This window comes from Procambarus clarkii, chromosome 79 (genome assembly GCF_040958095.1).
Source record: "Procambarus clarkii isolate CNS0578487 chromosome 79, FALCON_Pclarkii_2.0, whole genome shotgun sequence".
Lineage (NCBI taxonomy): Eukaryota > Metazoa > Arthropoda > Malacostraca > Decapoda > Cambaridae > Procambarus > Procambarus clarkii.
In genome coordinates, this window is record NC_091228.1 from 22,561,082 (window position 1) to 22,583,116 (window position 22,035).

The window sequence follows — 22,035 nt, forward strand, 5'->3', positions numbered from 1 at the left end:
AAGTGGGAGGAAAAATTAATGGTTAGATTAATTAATGTGGGAGGGAATCATAACCATGAAATGAACTCAGTAATGTAGAAGGGAGTCATTAATGTGAGGGGCAGTCCTTATTAGTGGGAGGGAGTTATTAATGTGGGAGGGAAGGGGAAGGGAACTATCAGGGGAAAACGCCAAGCCATTACGACTATATAGCACTGGGAAGGGGTCAGGACAAGGATTTGGTATGGGACGGGGGAAAGGAATTGTGCCCAACCACTTAGACGGTCGGGGATTGAACGCCGACCTGGATGAAGCGAGACCGTCGCCCTACCGTCCAGACCAAGTAGATAATGTGGGAGGGAATTGTTAATGTGGGAGTGAGTCGTTAATGTGGAAGAGAGTCGTTAATATGGAAGAGAGTCGTTAATGTGGAAGAGAGTCGTTAATGTGGGAGGGAATTGTTAATGTGAGAGAGAATTGTTAATGTGGGAGTGAGTCGTTAATGTGGGTTATGTTTAGGATTTGAACATTGTCTCTTCATTTCACCATCGTCTGGGAGCCTCTCACAAGCCAGTAATATTGGCCACGACTCTCCCTCTCACAAGCCAGTAATATTGGCCTCTCTTCTCCCCTCACAAAGCAGTAATATTGGCCTCTCTTCTCCCCTCACAAAGCAGTAATATTGGCCTCTCTTCTCCCCTCACAAAGCAGTAATATTGGCCTCTCTTCTCCCCTCACAAAGCAGTAATATTGGCCTCTCTTCTCCCCTCACAAAGCAGTAATATTGGCCTCTCTTCTCCCCTCACAAAGCAGTAATATTGGCCTCTCCTCTCCCCTCACAAATACACTCAAGAGTTGGCTTCAGCTGACAATTATTGACCTGTATATTGGGAAACGTTACCGCCAATATCACCTGTGTTAACTGGACCAATTGCTAATGGTCGTTACCTCTTGTGACCGCATGGCTCGGCGCAATGGGTGACGTAACGTCCAGAGTTCAGTCAAGTTAAGCGCAGTAGAGTGTGACCAGTAACTGGATGGGTGAGCGTGCAGATAGTCTCTCGTTCCAGTGTGTGTATATTTTGCTGTAGTGCAGTTCACCAGTGGGGCAATATCATCGTCGTGTTGAACGCAACATGAAGGCAATTTCAACACGACCAATTGATCGGTAATTGATTCGCGTTGATCGCAATTAATTGAGTGCTTCGAAGGCTTGTCATGTTGCAACGAAACGTCTTGAAAAATGCGTTCCTTTCTTGTGTTCCTTCTTGCAACTGTTTTCCCGCTTCTCTTCTTTATATAACTCAAGTGTGCAAGACCTTCTGATGCACTTGCTCCTGATGATGTCACATTACATCATTTTAGAGTCTCATAATATTGTGAATTGTTCTATAATTACTTAAAAACTTTGGATCAGGATGAGTTGAAGACGGAACACTGAGTCTTGTGAGTAACCTCAAGCAACCATACAGAGTAACACTGAGTCTTGTGAGTAGCCTCAAACAACCATACAGAGTAACACTGAGTCTTGTGAGTAGCCTCAAGCAACCATACAGACTAACACTGAGTCTTGTGAGTAGCCTCAAGCAACCATACAGACTAACAGAGTCTTGTGAGTAGCCTCAAGCAACCATACAGACTAACACTGAGTCTTGTGAGTAGCCTCAAGCAACCATACAGAGTAACACTGAGTCTTGTGAGTAGCCTCAAGCAACCATACAGACTAACACTGAGTCTTGTGAGTAGCCTCAAGCAACCATACAGACTAACAGAGTCTTGTGAGTAGCCTCAAGCAACCATACAGACTAACACTGAGTCTTGTGAGTAGCCTCAAGCAACCATACAGAGTAACACTGAGTCTTGTGAGTAACCTCAAGCAACCATACAGAGTAACACTGAGTTTTGTGAGTAACCTCAAGCAACCATACAGACTAACACTGAGTCTTGTGAGTAGCCTCAAGCAACCATACAGACTAACACTGAGTCTTGTGAGTAGCCTCAAGCAACCATACAGAGTAACACTGAGTCTTGTGAGTAACCTCAAGCAACCATACAGAGTAACACTGAGTTTTGTGAGTAACCTCAAGCAACCATACAGACTAACACTGAGTCTTGTGAGTAACCTCAAGCAACCATACAGAGTAAACATACTATGCGTTTGTGTAGTGTAACTAGCAAACATTTGTTCATATGTTTTGCAGTTACTCGTCTCCCTGTCAACATTACTCGTCTCCCTGTCAACATTACTCGTCTCCCTGTCAACATTACGGTAAGGTAATGATCAGGAGAAAGCACTTAACCTGTGTATAGAACTTGCAGTGCAGCTTTAAACACAGGAGTGTGAAGCATGAACACTGGAGAATGAAGCATAAACAGGGCTGAAGTATGTTGACCAGACCACACACTAGAAGTTGAAGGGACGACGACGTTTCGGTCCGTCCTGGACCATTCTGAAGTCGATTGTGAATGACTATCGACTTGAGAATGGTCCAGGACGGACCGAAACGTCGTCGTCCCTTCAACTTCTAGTGTGTGGTCTGGTCAACAAGCATAAACACTGTGGAAGAAGTAAAGTCATAATCGTGGTCGCGTGTAGAGTCTGACAGATGCTAACGGGAAAGTTTTTAATTATTATTTTATTATTATTTTGTACCACAGACGTGGCCACACATTAACAATGCTAACCAGCATATATACATTTTCTTCTGTCCTCCATGGACAGGGTTAGAGAAGTGTTAAACATATAGTTCAAGGGTTCATTGAATAATCAACCACAGAAGGTGATTGTAGTGCTTTTAAAATGTTAGTCTATCTTGAGGTTATCTTGAGAGGATTTCGGGGCTTTTAGTGTCCCCGCGGCCCGGTCCTCGACCAGGCCTCCACCCCCAGGAAGCAGCCCGTGACAGCTGACTAACACCCAGGTACCTATTTTACTGCTAGGTAACAGGGGCATAGGGTGAAAGAAACTCTGCCCATTGTTTCTCGCCGGCACCTGGGATCGATGTAGTCTATGCTACATACGTAAATACATAGATACACAGATTTATGTATGCTACATAAAGTGTTCGATGTTTCTCTTACAGTGTCATTAATGTGAATTTACAATGGTGAAATGTAATTCTGATCAGTTTCCACATATACTTTATTCACTTACATACACACACTCATACATACATACACATATATTTGTCTCTTTTACTCTGACAGGGTGAGATAGCTGATAAAGAAACTAGTGTGCAATAAAGCACTTAATCACTGAAGGTAATTAAGGTGCTTTTACAAGCTCAGGTTATATAGTTACATCACATACATACATTGTATAATTGATACATTACATGGTTAATCTTGGGTACAAGTCCAATATATCATCAAGTGTTCCAGTACTCATATAGTAATTACACAGTTGAGCATACCTCAGCCCAGGAGGGCGAAAGTCAGTCAATATGGGTTATTCTACAATATAATGTTCAAGAGAGTGCATGTTTTCTCTTTCACAAAGTTGACACATTGTGTACTCGACATTTAGGGTTTGAGAAAGCTGCCAGATACGTCTATATCCCAGGAAAGTGACAGATGTAGTTACCTTGAAGAAGACATGACACGCCAGATGTCAGCACAGGTCTCTGCAGACATCACCTGAGGTGCGTGTGTGCAAGCACAGATCTCTGCAGACATCACCCGAGGTGCGTGTGTGCAAGCACAGGACTCTGCAGACATCACCTGAGGTGCGTGTGTGCAAGCACAGGTCTCTGCAGACATCACCTGAGGTGCGTGTGTGCAAGCACAGGTCTCTGCAGACATCACCTGAGGTGCGTGTGTGCAAGCACAGGTCTCTGCAGACATCACCTGAGGTGCGTGTGTGCAAGCACAGGTCTCTGCAGACATCACCTGAGGTGCGTGTGTGCAAGCACAGGTCTCTGCAGACATCACCTGAGGTGCGTGTGTGCAAGCACAGATCTCTGCAGACATCACCCGAGGTGCGTGTGTGCAAGCACAGGACTCTGCAGACATCACCTGAGGTGCGTGTGTGCAAGCACAGGTCTCTGCAGACATCACCTGAGGTGCGTGTGTTCAAGCACAGGTCTCTGCAGACATCACCTGAGGTGCGTGTGTGCAAGCACAGGTCTCTGCAGACATCACCTGAGGTGCGTGTGTTCAAGCACAGGTGTCTGCAGACATCACCTGAGGTGCGTGTGTTCAAGCCAACTCAACACCATCAACATTAAGCAAATATGAAAAGTCAAGCACAAAGTTGACTTCGACAAGCTACATAGTTGGTCAGAGAAATGGCTACTGGATTTCATCGCTAGCAAGTGTAAGGTGATGGAGAGCTGAACAGGTTCCAGAAGATCAGAAGAACGTTACAGAACGATCTATCTCCCTCTAACAACCAGAGGAAGAGATCTGGGAGTGATCATAGCACCAAGCCTATCTCATGAGGCACAGATAAACAGGATGACATCAGCGGCATACGCCACATTGCCAAACTTATTATATTATTTTGGGGTCTATAAAGGAGGCATTCAGACTGCTGTTCACTGCCTGTGTAAGGTCAGTTCTTAGTATGCAGTCACGGAGTGGAGTCCCGTCACCTGGAGAACGGAAGGGAACTTGAACAACGTCCTAGATATGTGAGGAGGAAAGCTCTGTCACCTTCTGTCAGCTCTGTCACCTTCTGTTAGCTCTGTCACCTTCTGTTAGCTCTCTCACCTTCTGTCAGCTCTGTCACCTTCTGTTAGCTCTCTCACCTTCTGTCAGCTCTGTCACCTTCTGTTAGCTCTGTCACCTTCTGTCATCTCTGTCACCTTCTGTCATCTCTGTCACCTTCTGTCATCTCTGTCACCTTCTGTCAGCTCTGTCACCTTCTGTCAGCTTGTAACTCCACTCTAATGTGTAACACCACTATAATGGAACACCACTAATGATGGAAACACTACTACTTATCCTGAGTAACACTTCCCCATCGGTTGCACTTGGTAACACTGTTATGAGCTGACATGATGGTTACACCGGAACTAAAAGGTACACTGCCAACAAGGAGATGCTAACACAGGATGAAATACGCTGCCACCATCTGCCTTTGACCATTGAGACTATATCAAGCAACAAGGCAAGAAACATTGCTTGACTTGGAGAGTACTTTCTATGACTGTCATTAATTATGAAAACGGTTGTCAGCCACTATATCCAAAAGGCTAAGAGGATTCAACAATTGACACAGACGGGAAATTTAACATGAGTTTATTGAGATACCAAATTATGCTAATCACCACTTATAAATCCTACTCTAACACTGGCAAAAAGTTAAGAAATTTGGACATGGAACAAAACCTCAGAGATCATACACATTACCTTAAGACCTCTGTCTCTCCCTCTGTCACCTCCCGATGTTCTCCACAGCCCTCTCTGGACCCCGGTGTCCGGCACTCTGTTCTTAAATCTCTACAGGACCAATATATATACCCCAAAAGGGGGGAGGGGAGATTTACTGTTGCTACCTAGATCAGAATTGCTAGGGGGGGGGTCGGGCCACACGTGCACAAACACTTAAAAAATATTTCAATAAGCTTGTTTGACATTCACCATACACTCTTCAAGAGAGGAGTTATTAATTACGTGTGTGACTGACCTCTGACCTGGCCAAAAGGGGGAGATCCATGGATGTTTACACATAAGAATCTGGAGTCTAATTCCCTTGCAATGTTTGACAAGAATATCATGAAATATACATACTTGAAACTATGCTGACTAAGACTAACCCAGGAGTTTTTTTTAATGAACATACAAGATAATCCAGAGGTCATCTGGGCTGACCTCTTGGAGAAGGCTTCCCTGGGTGTGAACTCTAAGGGGGGGGGGGTCATGGGTGTTACAAGCTTTGTCAGCTGTTGTCAGCTCCGTCACCTTCTGTCAGCTCTGTCACCTTCTGTCAGCTCTGTCACTTTCTGTCAGCTTTGTCACCTTCTGTCATCTATCAGCTCTGTGACCTTCTGTCAGCTCTGTGACCTTCTGTCAGCTCTGTCACCTTCTGTCAGCTCTGTCACCTTCTGTCAGCTTTATCAGCTGTTGTCAGCTCTGTCACCGTCTGTCAGCTCTGTCACCTATCAGCTCTGTGACCTTCTGTCAGCTCTGTCACCTTCTGTCAGTCCTGTCACCTTCCGTCAGCTTTGTCAGCTGTTGTCAGCTGTGTCACCTTCTGTTAGCTTTGTCAGCTGTTGTCAGCTCTGTCACCTTCTGTCTCCTTCTGTCAGCTCTGTGACCTTCTGTCAGCTCTGTCAGCTCTGTCACTTTCTGTTAGCTCTGTCATGTTCTTTCACCTCTATCACCTCCTGTCAGTTCTGTCACCATATATGATGAAAGACAGAGCTAACTCTAACGTCACTAGAGAATTGAAGAAAGAGAGGGACATGATCGAGACATATTACATACTTTGGGTCATTAACAAGGTGTGATTAAGTAATTATCCAAGAAAACACCAACCCGGGAAGACGGAAAACGTGTAGAAACCAGAGACATTCACCATAAATAACAGCCATTCATGATGAATACCAACAGCACAAGAGAGCAGGGATGGCCCCCCTTCAAGACCAGAGGCGTCAGTAATTATCCTCACAGTCTTCCCACCACAGCGGGAAAACTGTGGCACCAACCGCAGAGAAATGAGAAAGTTTTGTATTAGCGTGAGAGGTGTTGGAACCAGATGCATTCATTAGGTGCCAGGTGCAATCATTAGGAGCCAGGTGCATTCATTAGGTGTCAGGTGCATTCATTAGGAGCCAGGTGCATTCATTAGGTGCCAGGTGCAATCATTAGGAGCCAGGTGCATTCATTAGGTGCCAGGTGCATTCATTAGTAGCAAGGTGCATTCATTAGGTGTCAGGTGCATTCATTAGGAGCCAGGTGCATTAATTAGGAGCCAGATGCATTAATTAGGAGCCAGCTACTTTCTTTAGGAGCCAGATACATTCATTAGGAGCCAGATGCATTCATTAGGAACCAGATGCATTCATTAGGAGCCAGATGCATTCATTAGGAGCCAGATGCATTCATTAGGAACCAGATGCATTCATTAGAAGTCAGATGCATTAATTAGGAGCCAGATGCATTCATTAGAAGTCAGATGCATTAATTAGGAGCCAGATGCATTCATTAGGAGCCAGATGCATTCATTAGGAGCCAGATGCATTCATTAGAAGTCAGATGCATTCATTATGAGCCAGATGCATTCATTAGGAGCCAGATGCATTCATTAGGAGCCAGATGCATTCATTAGGAGCCAGATGTATTCATTAGGAGGCAGATACATTCATTAGGAGCCAGATACATTCATTAGGAGCGAGATACATTCATTAGGAGCCAGATGCATTCATTAGGAGCCAGATACATTCATTAGGAGCCAGATACATTCATTAGGATCTAGATACATTCATTAGGAGCCAGATACATTCATTAGGAGTCAGATGCATTCATTAGGAGCCAGATGCATTCATTAGGAGCCAGATGCATTCATTAGGAGCCAGATGCATTCATTAGGATCCAGATGAATTCCAGAGCCAGATGAAGTTCACACAAAGAGCTACCAGATAATTAAATCCCGAGTTTGTGTACATGAGAACCAGAAAAGTGAACTCACGTCCCACGTCACATCTCGTCACACACAGGTCACAGGCCCCACAGGTCACACACACGTCACATGTCATTCAGGTCACACGTCACACACGTCACACAGATCACACAGGTCACACACACGTCACATGTCATTCAGGTCACACGTCACACATGTCACACACGTCACACAGATCACACAGGTCACACAGATCACACAGGTCACACACGTCACACAGATCACACAGGTCACACAGATCACACACGTCACAGACGTCACACAGATCACACAGGTCACACGTCACACAGGTCACACGTCACAAACGTCACACTTCACACAGGTCACACGTCACACGTCTGTTACGGCCCTATTGGGTCGCAACTGGGTTCTTTCTCTGATGTTGTTAGAGTTAGGGTATCCGGCCCCAAGTTAGTAGTAGCTTTCAAGGGGTGTGTTCCGTAACGCAAGTAAATTAAAGGGGAAGGGAGACAAAGGCACTAAACTTAAATATATAATTACCATCACCAATAAATAAATATATAAATTTTCACGGGGGGTATAAACACTATAATATCCAGAATGGTCTTCCTCTGAAGACGCAGGAACGTTCCACGGTGCTCGAGAGGAGTAGCCCTGGTCCTCTTCTTGTGGCCTCACGTTGAATCCTTCGATTCTCTCGAGTCTACCCTGGCCACAGGCCAGCCAAATCACAGTCCCACTGGGGGCACTGTCGTGGAGGCCTTCAACCACAAATCCAGCCTGTAGCTGACAGGTTTCAATCAGTTCCGCTGGTTAGGCCACCGTCGTGGAGGCCTTCAACCACAAATCCAGCCTGTAGCTGGCAGGTTCCAATCAGTTCCGCTGGTTAGGCCACTCCACGACCGATACTAGGGTTGCAAGCCCTAGGCAGGAGCCTCGTGTGATTTCACAGATCACTCTCCTCACCACAACACCCCAGTGGCTAGTCTTCTCCACCAGTCAGCCCCGGGTACGACAATTCCTCAACTGCCACGTCACGGGCAGGCTAACACAACAGTGTTCATCCGGGGGGTGACTCACAGCTTCAGCAGCAAATGCATGGAGGTTCTTCGGCTGCCTTGGGTAGACTGATCCAACGTCCACTACAGCAGTCCCAGGTTGACTCTGTAATCAGACACGTCATCAGTACTAGGGACACCCTAGGGCACCTCACTTACAGGCTTAGACACAAACGCCCACCTATCCACTCCATAGATGGCGTTGCTGTCTAAGCGTCACCTCACCAGAGGTCAGCAGCGGCTATGTTATGAGCTGATCAGGACGGGAAACCAGCCCCTGTGGCCGGTATATCCTGTCCTCACTGGATGGCGTCGTCCATTTGGAGGGGGTTTCGGGAGCTGACCCACAGATGGCGTGGTCGTCACTGCTCCATGCTCGGACGCTGGACTCGGGTCCGTAACAACGTCACACAGGTCACACGTCACACAGGTCAAACAGGTCACACAGGTTACACATGTCACACAGGTCACAGGCCACACGTCACATAGTTCACACGTCACACAGGTCACACGTCACACAGGTCACACGTCACATAGGTCACACGTCACACAATGTCACACAGGTCATGCATCACACAGGTCATACACGTCACACAGGTCACGCGTCACCCAGGTAATACACGTCACAAGTCACACAGGTCATACATGTCACACAGGTCACACGTTACCCACGTCACAAAGGTCACACAGGTCACACGTTACCCACGTCACACGTCACAAAGGTCACACGTCAGTCAGGTCACACAAATGACACATCACACAAATGACATGTCACACGTCACACAGGTAACACAGGTCACACGTCACACAGGTCACAAGTCACATGTCACGGAGGTCATTGGTCACACACGTCACACAGGTCACACATCACACTGTAATGGTATATGCAGACCATAGCTCCTTCCCCCTTCCCCTTCCTCTTCTCCTTCCCTCCGTATGGTCACCCCTCCCATTCGTCACAGTCTAACCCTCGTGGTCATAAACAGTTTGCAGTCACTTGTTCCTCTCTCTCTCCTGTACATCTTTCCAGTGACGAATTGGAAATAGTACCTCAGGGCCAATAAACTTGTGCTCTCAAGTTACACGTGGGTGCCCAGCCAACGTTCCCACAGAACAGTCGTTGGTGCTTTCCCCAGTTACTTGAGTTTTCTGTCAAGAGGAATTGACCCTTATGGTCAAGCCTGGTTCCTATTGGTTGAAGACATGGAGGCCTGTGGAGGCGGGGTCCCCACAGGGTAGTGCCTGTCCATGCCATTGGTCTAGATTCTAGATCACCCAGATGTGTTTTAAATCCATTGGCAATAGGCTTGGGATAGGCAGAGTTAAATTGGGCCTAGGAACTAGGGGGTGGAGCCTGTCCCACTGGTAAGCGTTTTTAGAAAATATTAATGTGTCTTGGGGCTTACTGGGGGTACAGGTCTCCTGACCTGTAGGGCCAGCCATTCAACAACGTGGCTGAGGCTATAGGATTAAGGTAATGTCTGTCTGAGTTTTGGTACAACAGTAAATGCACCTCACAATTTTTCCAATTTGCCTCTTAGGATGTGCTAGGACCTTTCAAATTTGATTTCAATTTACGTGCTTAATTTAATAAAGAAAAATACATTGGTCCCAGTGGTATTCAATTAATTCCCCTTTTAATATATTTTTCTACTTTGTCATTTTGTATATGTGGTTGATGTGTTGACTTGGAGAGTACCTGTATTCTCCTCCATCTTATGAATATTAAAGTCGCTCTTGAATCTCCCTTTCAGTTCAGTAAGATTACAGTATTAATCCAATTAAGATTCATTTCCTTGCCCCTTTGAGTTCCAGGATTATTGAGTCCCTTCCTTCCTGGGGAATAATAATTATGACACATTTATTTATGTTTTGGGAAGGTGGTGGCAGTGTTTTAATGATTTTAATTATTAGTTATAAATTAATAACCCCTGTTCTTGTTGTGTCCTCTTTGTTTAATATTCAGCTTATATTCGTGGCAGTTCAGTGAGGGGTCATACTGGACTGTAACAGTGTTAAGCTGGGGTATTGAATGAAGGGAAAGAGTAGAGAGAAGTAAGAAAAGAGTTATTACAACAAGGGTAGCGGTCATAGATATTACAATGGTGGCAGCGATGGGATCTCAAGAAGAACTTTCTCAGACTCAGATTCGTAAATAAGTGGAACGGACCAGATGAGAAAGTTGTTCAAGCTAATCCAAGTTTAAATGTATATATGATAAACACGAGTGAAAAGTCACGCCATTGAACTAATTAATGGTCAAAAGGCGGGCCTTAAGAGCTCAAGCTCAACCCTGCAGCCACAACTAGGTGAGTACACACTTTCTCTAATTCACATTTATTAGTAATCAAGAGTCAGGTCACTGGTGATCAAGAGTCAGGTCACTGGTGATCAAGAGTCAGATCACTCTGGTGATCAAGAGTCAGATCATTCTGGTGATCAAGAGTCAGATCACTCTGGTGATCAAGAGTCAGGTCACTGGTGATCAAGATTCAGATCACTCTGGTGATCAAGAGTCAGGTAATCAAGAGTCAGGTCACTGGTGATTGTTACGGCCCTCTCGGGACGCAACGGGGTCCTTACTCTGATGTTGTTAGAGGAAGATATATGTATCCGTTCCCAAGCCAGTATTGGCTATCAAGGGATGAGATCCGTGACGCAATTAACTTAAAGGGAGTAGGGAAAGAAAGCTAAGAACTTAATATTATAATTATTACCATCACCTATTAAATATATAAAAATCAAAGGTGCACAGGGGGAGGGTATTAACACTATACAAGGGGATTAATCCTTCATCGTGGTCTTCTGCTGAAGACGCTGGTGCCACACCACTTGGTACCGAGTCCTTGGTGCTTTCTTCGTGGCCTCAAGACGTGTCTTCTGAGAATGCCGAGCCTACCCTGGCCACAGGTCAGCCAAAACACAGGTCCACTGGGGGCACCGTCGTGGAGGCCGTCAACCACACGTCCAGCAGGTCTGCTGGCAGGTACTGAGCCACCAAGGCTGGTACGGCCACTCCACGAACGATATAAGAGGTACGCCCTAGACAGGAGTCTCGTGTGATATCACCAATCACCCTCCTGTCCTCAATACCCCAGTGGATTATCGTCTCCAACCGTCGGTCCCGGGTAAATCCTTTCACTGCCACTCCACTGGCAGGCTTAACACACCACAGTGTTCTTCCGGGGGGACGACGTCACAACAGCTGCAGCAAACTTCACAGTATGGAGACTGGCTGCCTCGGGTAGACTGCCTCAACCTTCAATACAGTGGTCCCAGGTCGACTCTGTAAACAGACATGTCATCAATAACCGGGACACTAATACATCTCACTTACGGGCTCGGGTGCTAACACCTGACGTATCCAGTCCATAGATGGCGCTGTCGTCGGAGCACCACCTCACCAGAGGTCAGGAGCGGCTGTGTTGTGAGCTGCACAGGACTGGAAACTGGCCCTTGTGGCCGATATTCGCCGTCCTCATCCGGTGTCGTCGTTCGTTTGGCGGGGGTTTCGGGAGCTGACCCACAGATGGCGTAGTTGTTACTGCTCCTTGCTCGGACGCTGGATCCGGGTTCGTAACAGTGATCAAGAGTCAGGTCACTGGTGATCAGGAGTCAGGTCACTGGTGATCAAGAGTCAGGTCACTGGTGATCAAGAGTCAGATCACTCTGGTAATCAAGAGTCAGGTCACACTGGTAATCAAGAGTCAGGTCACTCTGGTGATCAAGAGTCAGGTCACTGGTGATCAAGAGTCAGGTCACTCTGGTGATCAAGAGTCAGGTCGCTCTGGTAATCAAGAGTCAGGTCACTGGTGATCAAGAGTCAGGTTACTGGTGATCAAGAGTCAGGTCACTCTGGTAATCAAGAGTCAGGTCACTGGTGATCAAGAGACAGGTCACTCTGGTGATCAAGAGTCAGGTCGCTCTGGTAATCAAGAGTCAGGTCACTAGTAATCAAGAGTCAGGTCACTGGTGATCAAGAGTCAGGTCACTCTGGTGATCGAGAGTCATGTCACTCTGGTGATCAAGAGTCAGGTCACTGGTAATCAAGAGTCAGGTCACTCTGGTGATCAAGATAGAGTCAGGTCACTGGTGATCAAGAGTCAGGTCACTCTGGTGATCAAGAGTCAGGTCACTCTGGTGATCAAGAGTCAGGTCACTGGTGATCAAGAGTCAGGTCACACTGGTAATCAAGAGTCAGGTCACTGGTGATCAAGAGTCAAGTCACTGGTGATCAAGAGTCAGGTCACACTGGTAATCAAGAGTCAGGTCACTGGTGATCAAGAATCAGGTCACTCTGGTGATCAAGAGTCAGGTCACTGGTAATCAAGAGTCAGGTCACTCTGGTGATCAAGAGTCAGGTCACTCTGGTGATCAAGAGTCAGGTCACTGGTAATCAAGAGTCAGGTCACTCTGGTGATCAAGAGTCAGGTCACTGGTAATCAAGAGTCAGGTCACTGGTGATCAAGAGTCAGGTCACTCGGGTGATCAAGATTCAGGTCACTCTGGTGATCAAGAGTCAGGTCACTAGTGATCAAGAGTCAGGTCACTCTGGTGATCAAGAGTCAGGTCACTGGTGATCAAGAGTCAGGTCACTCTGGTGATCAAGAGTCAGGTCACTCTGGTGATCAAGAGTCAGGTCACTCTGGTGATCAAGAGTCAGGTCACTCTGGTGATCAAGAGTCAGGTCACTGGTGATCAAGAGTCAGGTCACTCTGGTGATCAAGAGTCAGGTCACTGGTAATCAAGAGTCAGGTCACTCTGGTGATCATGAGTCAGGTCACTGGTAATCAAGAGTCAGGTCACTCTGGTGATCAAGAGCCAGGTCACTGGTAATCAAGTCAGGTCACTCTGGTGATCAAGAGTCAGGACACTCTGGTGATCAAGAGTCAGGTCACTGGTGATCAAGAGTCAGGACACTCTGGTGATCAAGAGTCAGGTCACTGGTGATCAAGAGTCAGGTCACTCTGGTGATCAAGAGTCAGGACACTCTGGTAAACAGAAAGCTTCCTGGAGCGGCTTCGTCAGCTTCTCAATAACAGCTGAATAATTAAGGGAAAGCTGTGAAAATGGTAAGCAGTTAACTTAACCATCTGGACGGTCTGGTGGTGGAGGTGGCAGGAGGTGGTGGTGGTGGTGGTCTGGTGGTGGTGGGGGTGGCAGGAGGTGGTGGGGGTGGCAGGAGGTGGTGGTGGTGGATGTGTTCGTAGTGTTGGTGAGAGAGAGAGAGAGAGAGGGGGAAGGGGAGGGGGGGTGGAGTTGGAGGAACTATATAAAGGTGGGGGTCTGTCACAATCATCAGTCAGCTCACAGCTGTGTCTTCGGTAACGTTGTCCAGCGCCATGTGTCGTGTGTCCTCCTGTATTGTGAGTGTCTCAGTATCTTCTGTAGTGACTGCAGTATCGTGTACTCCAGGAACATGTCTTGAGACAACACCATATACTGATCAATATATAACATTAGAGCAAGCCGCAGCAAGGCCTACTGGCCTATGTGAGGCAGTTCCTATATATATCCAACCAAGCTTTTAACAATTATAAGTTCATAATATCTCATCATAGCGAAGGTTCCTAATTCATGTCTTTTATTTTCTTTTCTGCACACGTTCAAGTGAATACAAGTTCACAGGGGACGGTGGGGTACCCGGTATAGCCCGGGTCTCTGTCTGTCTGTCTGTCTTTCTGTCTCTGTGTTTGTGTCTCTGTCTCCCTCTGTATCTCTCTCTTTCTGATATCTTTCCATCTCTATCTATGCATCAGTATCTCTGTATATCTGTATCTCTGTATGACTATCCCTATATATCACTATACCTCTCTGTCTGTGATTCTATCTCTCTCTCCATCTCTTTTTTTATTGATATATACAAGAGTTGTTACATTCTTGTACAGCCGCTAGTCCGCGTAGCGTTTCGGGCAAGTCCTTAATCCTATGGTACCTGGAATACGTCCGCCGCGAAGAATCGTTGTTACAACCAAGTACCCATTTTACTGTTGAGTTAAACAGAGGCTACAGTTAATGATTAGCGCCCAGTAAATCCTCCCCAGCCAGGATACGAACCAAGGACAAAGTGCTCCCGGAACGCCAGGCGAGATTCTCACCACTTACTGTGCTTAGCAGTGTGAAATATTGATACTATAGACTAATTATACATTTGCTTTGGGAAAGGGGCGGAGCTGGAGAAAGCTTTTGAGGCTCTGGAAAGATTATCTGTTTCATTGTATTACAGCCAAAGTGTGAATAGGAGAATATTTATGGTAATTTTCCAGATATCTTTGAGTAATGGTGAAAATTTCTATTCGATATTTTTTTTTATTTCAAAATATTTTGATAAATTGAGTGGTACTAAATATCGTAGAGGGAGTCAGAGTGTGACTCTGGGAAGCTGAACTCTCTTGAATTCTGGTGACCCCGACCAGCCTATGTCTGTCCCTTACCCCAGACCATTTCACCTTGCAAATTTGGGTGAGACTAGCTAGCCCCAAACATCTTGAATATTACTTTGGACATTCAGACAGACAATCTCTCTTTTACTGCATACCAGGGAGGGTACCCAGCAGCGCCTAGGATAGTTTCTATCCTGCCACCCCTCTTCTCTCTTCCCTCCCTTGACCCCTTCTTACACATCTCTTGCTGCCTCCACCATCCTCTTCCCTTTACCGTTTCCTCCCTCCCCCCATCCTTCCCCATCCCTTTGGTCCTCGACCTCTCTCCCTACCATCTCTCAGAAAATATACTCGGAAAGGACTGGAAAAATTGTATGGGTCTCTTATCCCCACTTCTCCACCACCTTGGTCCTCCCTTCGTCCCCCCAGCTCTCCCCACACCCATCCCACCCTTCCCTTCTCTCAGAAAATATTGCTAAGAAACTGGGCGGTAACCCCAGTGGGAGGGGTTACGGTGGGAGTAACCTCATATTTTTTTTATATCACATTTTTAATTTCATTAAAATCTCTTGGTGGGAGTTATCTTGAGATGATTTCGGGGCATATCATCCCCGCGACCCGGTCCTCGACCAAGCCTTCTTTTTGTTACACTTTCCAATAGCCTGGAGCAGCTGTCTAACTGCCAGGTACTTATTTACTGTGAAGTGAAAAGAATCATCAGAGGGAAAGAAACTCTGTTTATTTGTTTCCGCCTCCACCGAGGATCGAACCTGGACCCTCAGGACTATGAATCCTGAGCACTGTCCACTCAGCTGTCAGAGTGGGGTTACAGGCTATATTTCTGACAGGAACTTAGACTGGTCAGGGTAGGACTATGTCTGTCCTGTGCCCCACAACATTTCCCCTACAAATTTGAGTGAAGCTAGCCCTAAGCATCTATCCTAGCAACTTTGGAGAAACAGACAGGTGTTCTCTCTTAGAGTATAGATTGTTCAGTAGTGTCCAGAAGTGAACTGCATTACGAAGATGAGGGCAAACACAGACAAGGTACAGCTAAAACACATATAAGATGTCTTAATTACTTCCGATGTCTTTTAGGTATCATATTTATCCTTGCTTTAAACATTTGGATATTGATGTTTATTTAAGGTTCACAAAAATTATATTATAATTCCCAGGAACTGTTCTCATTCAGATTTGACAATTTCTAGATTTTCATAAGTTATTTGGTCGCTCTTTTATCATTTCCAAAGTTCACAATCCAACAAATTGTCAAGATAAAACTGCATTTGTCAACCATTTTGTTCACTTTAAAAAGTGATTTTGAACCTTCAGTATTAATTTCATGCCGTATTTTGTTATTATGTACAAATTTTTTAGTGTTTCATATCAGTCCAATGTCTAACACTTTTATGAACACGATAAACAATAAAGGTCCCAGGACTAGCTCTGGGGCACTCCTCTCGCACTTCACACTGACTATGCTAAACTTGTTTCCATATAAATAACTATTTCCTAGTCCAACTGAGTTTAGCAGCCGCCTCCACTCAATATTATTTACTACTATTCTAATCAGCATATTGTAAGGCATGGTACAAAAGGTTTTGTTTTTGTCACATAATATATAACGCTGCATTCTGCTCTGCGATCAACTGCCACAAACATTCTAGTAAGGAATGATAGCAAATATTTCCCAAGCTTACCCACAGTAAGCCTAGAAAGAGGACATAATAAAGTGTTGCCTTCATTACAATAAACACCTCAATGTTAGTGAAAAATCAATAGGAACACGGAGGAGTAATCAAACCCACTCTTGGTAGTCCCAAGCTGGCACCCTAGATCACTATATGGGTCAAGGCATAGTGATCTAGGGCGCTAACTTAGGTGTTCAAGTGAAAGGGTTCGAATCTTCCACGAAACTGCTACTGATTTTTTCATTGATACATCAGGTTTATGTGATTTTATTGTGCACCATGATGTTTGTTTATCATGGGTACTAAAATCTCTACAGCACGTCACCAAGAATTTCTTCATGTTAGCAAAACATCTTCGTCAGTCGGAGACAGAAAAGTATTGTGCTTATATTTTCCTGCTGCAAGATGGGAGTAGTAGGAATGACGCCCTAGCGACGATTTTTGGGTTTTGCCAAAATCATCGCTGGGACATCACTCCTGTTATTCATGGGAACCATCAAGGAATGTATTAGTGACATTAAATTTGGATAAACATTCACTGAAAACTTGGTATATGTTTGAAAGTTTCCTGATATATATACCAACTGATGATTTCAGGGACCAATTTCCCCTGCAGTCCGGTCTTTAGCTAGGGCTCCTACAACAAGTCGCTGCCTCGTTGATCAGGTATCCTTTGAGTATGCACAGAATTTCAATCGTTTAGTTCCCTTGATGAGTCCGTTAATATATAAGGCATTTGATGTTATGGTGAGTGACAACATGGCTGATGCTGTGACGCTCTCCGGCAGATGCTGGTGGTCCTGGCCGTTGTGGCGGCCGTGGCGGCGACGTCCAGTACTGGGTACGTCCCCAAGCCTGTCGTCCCCATCCTCAAGGACGACCGGAAGCAGAACGCCTACGGAGAGTACGCCTTCCAGTACGAGTCCGGAGATGGCAGCAGCAGGAAGGAGGCGGGCACCCAGAACGACGGCCAGGTGTCCCAGGGCGGCTGGAGGTGCGTATATTACAGTCACTGTAGGCTGGGGGTGGGTATATCACAGTCAGTGCTACCTGGGGTGAGTATATTCAGTCACTGTTGGCTGGGGGTGGGTAAATTACGGTCTCTGCTGACTGGGTGGGGGTATATTATGGTCACTAATGGCTGGGGGAGGTATATTACAGTCACTGCTAGCTCGGGTTTGTATATTACGGTCACTGTTGGGTGGGGGTGGGTAAATTATGATCACCGCTGGCTAGGGGGTGGGAATATTACTGTTACTGCTGGCTGGGGGTGGGTATATTATGGTTACTGCTGGCTGAGGATGTTATATAATGCACACACACACTACTGACTGAAGGTGTAATTAGTCGTGTAATTATAGCAGGAAACAATACATTTTCTCTGCTATGTAAAGTTGAGGATAAAAATATAGTCAGCGTATTTAATCCAGTATAAGTATAAGCTGTTGCAGAGGTTATGGATGTCTTGAGACGTTGTTCAGAGTTTGTTCACTCTCCCAGGTATACGTCCCCGTATGGTGAACCTGTGGAGATTACCTTCGTGGCTGACCACGGCGGCTACCAGCCCCACGGCGACACCATACCTGTGCCCGTCCCTCTCCCTTATGAACGCACCGGAAACTAACTGGCAGGGTCTTGTGACTCTACCTGTTGGTTCAAGCGTCCGTTCGCCCCACCTGTTGACTCCAGCAACTGTACGCCCGCGCCTGTTGACTCCAGCAACCGTCCGCCCCCACCTGTTGACTCCACTGTCCGTCTGGCATAACCTGAAGACTCGAGAGACTCCCACCTTTCCTGAGCCACCTGGCGTCTTTACCAGCTCTCACTCTTTATAATTACATCATCTCCACACATGCTCATTATGTCCATTATTATTCATCACTCATTATAGTTTTCCACATCCTGGGAGACAATATAACAGTCCTTATCATCAGTATGACATTTTGTCATGTTCATAACTTACCACTATTCATGCATGTTATTGTTCTTGTCCTTGTTTATGTGTGTGTGTTTGTTTGTGAACATGTGTGACTCTGAACCTTCTTTAAGTTCATCTGTAAATGACAAAATAATCCATCACGGATCTTCCTGTCCATAAATTTGTATTATTAAAGTTTTTTCTTGTACAAGCTTTAAATAATAATTTTAAATTTATTAGTGAACCTCTTTCAATTATATAATTTAAGTGTGCTGACGCTTACTGTGTTGAGCCAGTAACTGGTGTCGCCGCTGTCGTAATAAACACATGTGAATTGCCTTATTCATTTATTTATCACATATCCAAGTTTTATATATCTGTTATGACTGCCATTTAGCCTGGGTGGAACGAGTCTACCTTAGTGAGAGTTATTCTTCCTACTGGACCTGATTGAGAGGTCAGAGGAAAGATGTATATGTTAAGTAATTAAGTAAACGTCAGTGAGTAATCTCAGGATACTAGCAGAGGATGGGCGCTGGTAATAAGTGACATGAAATGAGATGTCGATACTTTGGAGACGTGAAGTGACACTAGTAAGAGGTCGTGACCTCACTTGAGTTGCAACTGTTGTCAGAGATGGTTGTACTTCGTTAATTCTCCTGGAATAAGGAGCAATATAGTTCCTTGTGTTAGTACTGGAGTGAAGAGTACTTGTCTGCAAGTGTGAGGAGGCTCTTGTGGACAGAGTACACCATTTCTCTGTGATTTTGGTAAATTAAAGGCAACCCACAAGTGAGTGTTAGTCGCACCTAGGAGAAACTCTAATCATTGTGCCATCAAGAGGAAGGAAGTAAGCAGGCGTTTCTGTTATGGAGCCTGCCAGACGACGTTGTGAACTCAAGTCATGGACTGGAGAAAGCCTTGTGTGGCAGTCCTGAAGCATTTTTGTGGGCGGCCTATGAGCACCATGTTTAAGCTTCAATGATTGAAGCTCCCCAGTGCCTATGTGAATGCCATGTTTGAGCTTCAGTGATTGAAGCTCCCCAGCCCTCAATCTTCAGTGATTGAGCATCCTCACGTCAGAGATTTTAAACAGATTAAGTCTGTTTAACCAATTGTTAGTTTAGCCACTAGTGTTTGATTGTCTCCCCAGTAATCATGGTGAATATATGTAGATGTAGGACATGCTAGAGGGAGTGGTGGTACGTCCGCCCTCGCCAAAGGTCAGTGGATGACTGAGGGGGTGATGCGCGCATCGCGACGGGAGCGACGACGTGTTAAGACATGTTCCCAGGTGGACTCGCCCAGGATGGGGGAGGACCCACATCGGCGGAGCTGTAGTGCCGGCATAAGGATGTCGGATGGAGTTTATTTTCTGAGAATACATTTAATTATGTTTTCTTAAGAAAACATTTTTATTGACATGGTAATAAAATAAAATAAAATAGGCTCAGACAGAGTCCAGGGACTCACTAAAGTGAACCACCACCTTCATGGCCTCGTGGCATAATGGTAGCGCGTCTGACACCAGATCAGAAGGCTGGGTGTTGGAGTCACTCTGGGGTCACACAGCTTTTCAGTAGCTGTGATTGGTCAAGTGTGACCACCACACAATTATTGAAAATATTGCTGACATAAGAACTTAGGAATAATGGAATATATTCACCTAATTGTGCTTGTGGGGGTTGAGCTCTCCTCTTTCGGCCCGCCTCTCAACTGTCAATCAACTGTTTCTACTACTACTACTTTTTTTCGACACCACACACACACACATCCCAAGAAGCAGTCCGTGACAGCTGACTAACTCCCAGGTACCTATTTACTGCTAGGTAACAGGGGCATAGGGTGAAAGAAACTCTGCCCATCGTTTCTTGCCAGCGCCCGGGATCGAACCCGGGACCACAGGATCACGTGTCCAGTGTGCTGTCCACTCGGCTGGCCGGCCGCCTAGGTGTGCTTGCGAGGATTGAGCTCTGACACTTTCGGCCCGCCTCACAACTGTCAATCAATCAACTTTTTTATTTTTAATATAAAAATACAGAATATTATATTGGGCCTCCTCAGGCCCAGTATAAAGCCTGAGGAGGCCTATTGCTGACAAACAATTTAAATAGAAATTTTAATTTCTATTTCTATTTCTTTAATAGGGGACATGCGAACAAGGGTCGAAGTCCAATATTTACATCTGATAAACACTGATACTCCTCCTCAGAATTATTAAATTAATTTTATATTATTAGTTAGTAAATGGCACATGTGTTCATAAGTTCGTACAGGATGGATGTCCCGTACAAAAGTTGCAGATGTTGGAAGTCTTTAAGTGATTTCACTTCCCTACTAACGCTTGTGAGGCTAAATTTCTAGCCTAATTACATTTTATTTAACCCAGAGGACTGAATGTGAACAATTATTACAGTGAAGTATAATTCTGGGACTGCAGTGGGATAAGTGACATTAGTCACAGTGACTTGAAGCTTGTTCAGGTTAGTGGTCACTGACTGGCCAATGAAGCCTCACGGACACATCTTCAGCTTTAAATGATGATATCAAGACCAACCTCTGTTGTTATAGTCACCTGTAATCTCCTTAGTATGTATCTACTGAAGTTGAATAATCAGCTGACAAATTAAAATTTCTATTTGAATTGTTTGTCTGCAAGTATAAGTCTCCTCAGGCTTTATACTGGGCTTGAAGAGGCTCAGAATAAAATACTGTAATTTTTTATATTAAACAACAAGTTGATTGATTGACAGTTGAGAGTCGGGTCGAAAGAGCCAGAGCTCAACCCCCACAAGCACAACTAGGCAAATACGTTCATTTATTCCTAAGTTCTTATGTCAGCAATATTTGCAATAATTGTGTGGTGGTCACACTTGACCATTCACAGCTACTGAAAAGCTGTGTGACCCCGGAGTGACTCGAACACCCAGCCTTCTGATCTGGAGTCAGACGCGCTACCATTGCGCCACGAGGCCGTGAAGGTGGTGGTTCACTTTAGTGAGTCCCTGGACTCTGTCTGAGCCTCACGGAGCCGGTCCCACCCTCTTGGAGTCTGTCCCAGTCTCCTGGACTCTGTCTGAGCCTCACGGAGCCGGTCCCAGCGTCCTGGAGTAGGCCCCAGGAGGTGATGAGGATGACACGGGGTGGTAAGGGGTGGCAGGAGGTGGTTGAGATAGCTTGAGGTGGTGGAAGGGTTGAGGGGGTGGTGGAGTTGGCAAGAGGTGGTGGTGTGGTGGCTACAGGTGGTGGGATAGCTGGTGGTGGTGGTGGCAGGAGATGGTGGGGGGTGGCAGGAGGTGGTGGGGGGTGGTAGGAGGTGGTGGTGGTGGCAGGAGGTGTTGGGGGGGGGGTGGCAGGAGATGGTGGTGGTGGCAGGAGGTGGTGAGGGGGTGGCAGGAGATGGTGGTGGTGGCAGGAG

At 45.8% G+C, this 22,035-nt stretch overlaps 2 protein-coding genes and 1 non-coding gene across 3 annotated transcripts in view; 1 reads left to right on the forward strand and 2 right to left on the reverse strand.

The window, feature by feature from the left end:
* LOC138357609 (small ribosomal subunit protein uS12) overlaps positions 1-22,035 on the reverse strand; it is a 428,441-nt gene that overhangs the window by 29,929 nt on the left and 376,477 nt on the right. The gene's annotated exons all lie outside the window — the stretch shown is intronic.
* On the forward strand, positions 13,939-18,955 carry LOC123764613 (larval cuticle protein LCP-17-like). The gene is made up of 3 exons (XM_045752602.2): positions 13,939-13,988; positions 17,488-17,693; positions 18,200-18,955. The coding sequence occupies exons 1-3, from the start codon at positions 13,965-13,967 to the stop codon at positions 18,321-18,323; spliced, it is 354 nt and encodes a 117-aa protein (XP_045608558.1). The 5' UTR covers positions 13,939-13,964; the 3' UTR covers positions 18,324-18,955.
* On the reverse strand, positions 21,521-21,592 carry TRNAW-CCA (transfer RNA tryptophan (anticodon CCA)). Its single transcript has one exon. It is a non-coding gene; the product is annotated as a tRNA-Trp (tRNA).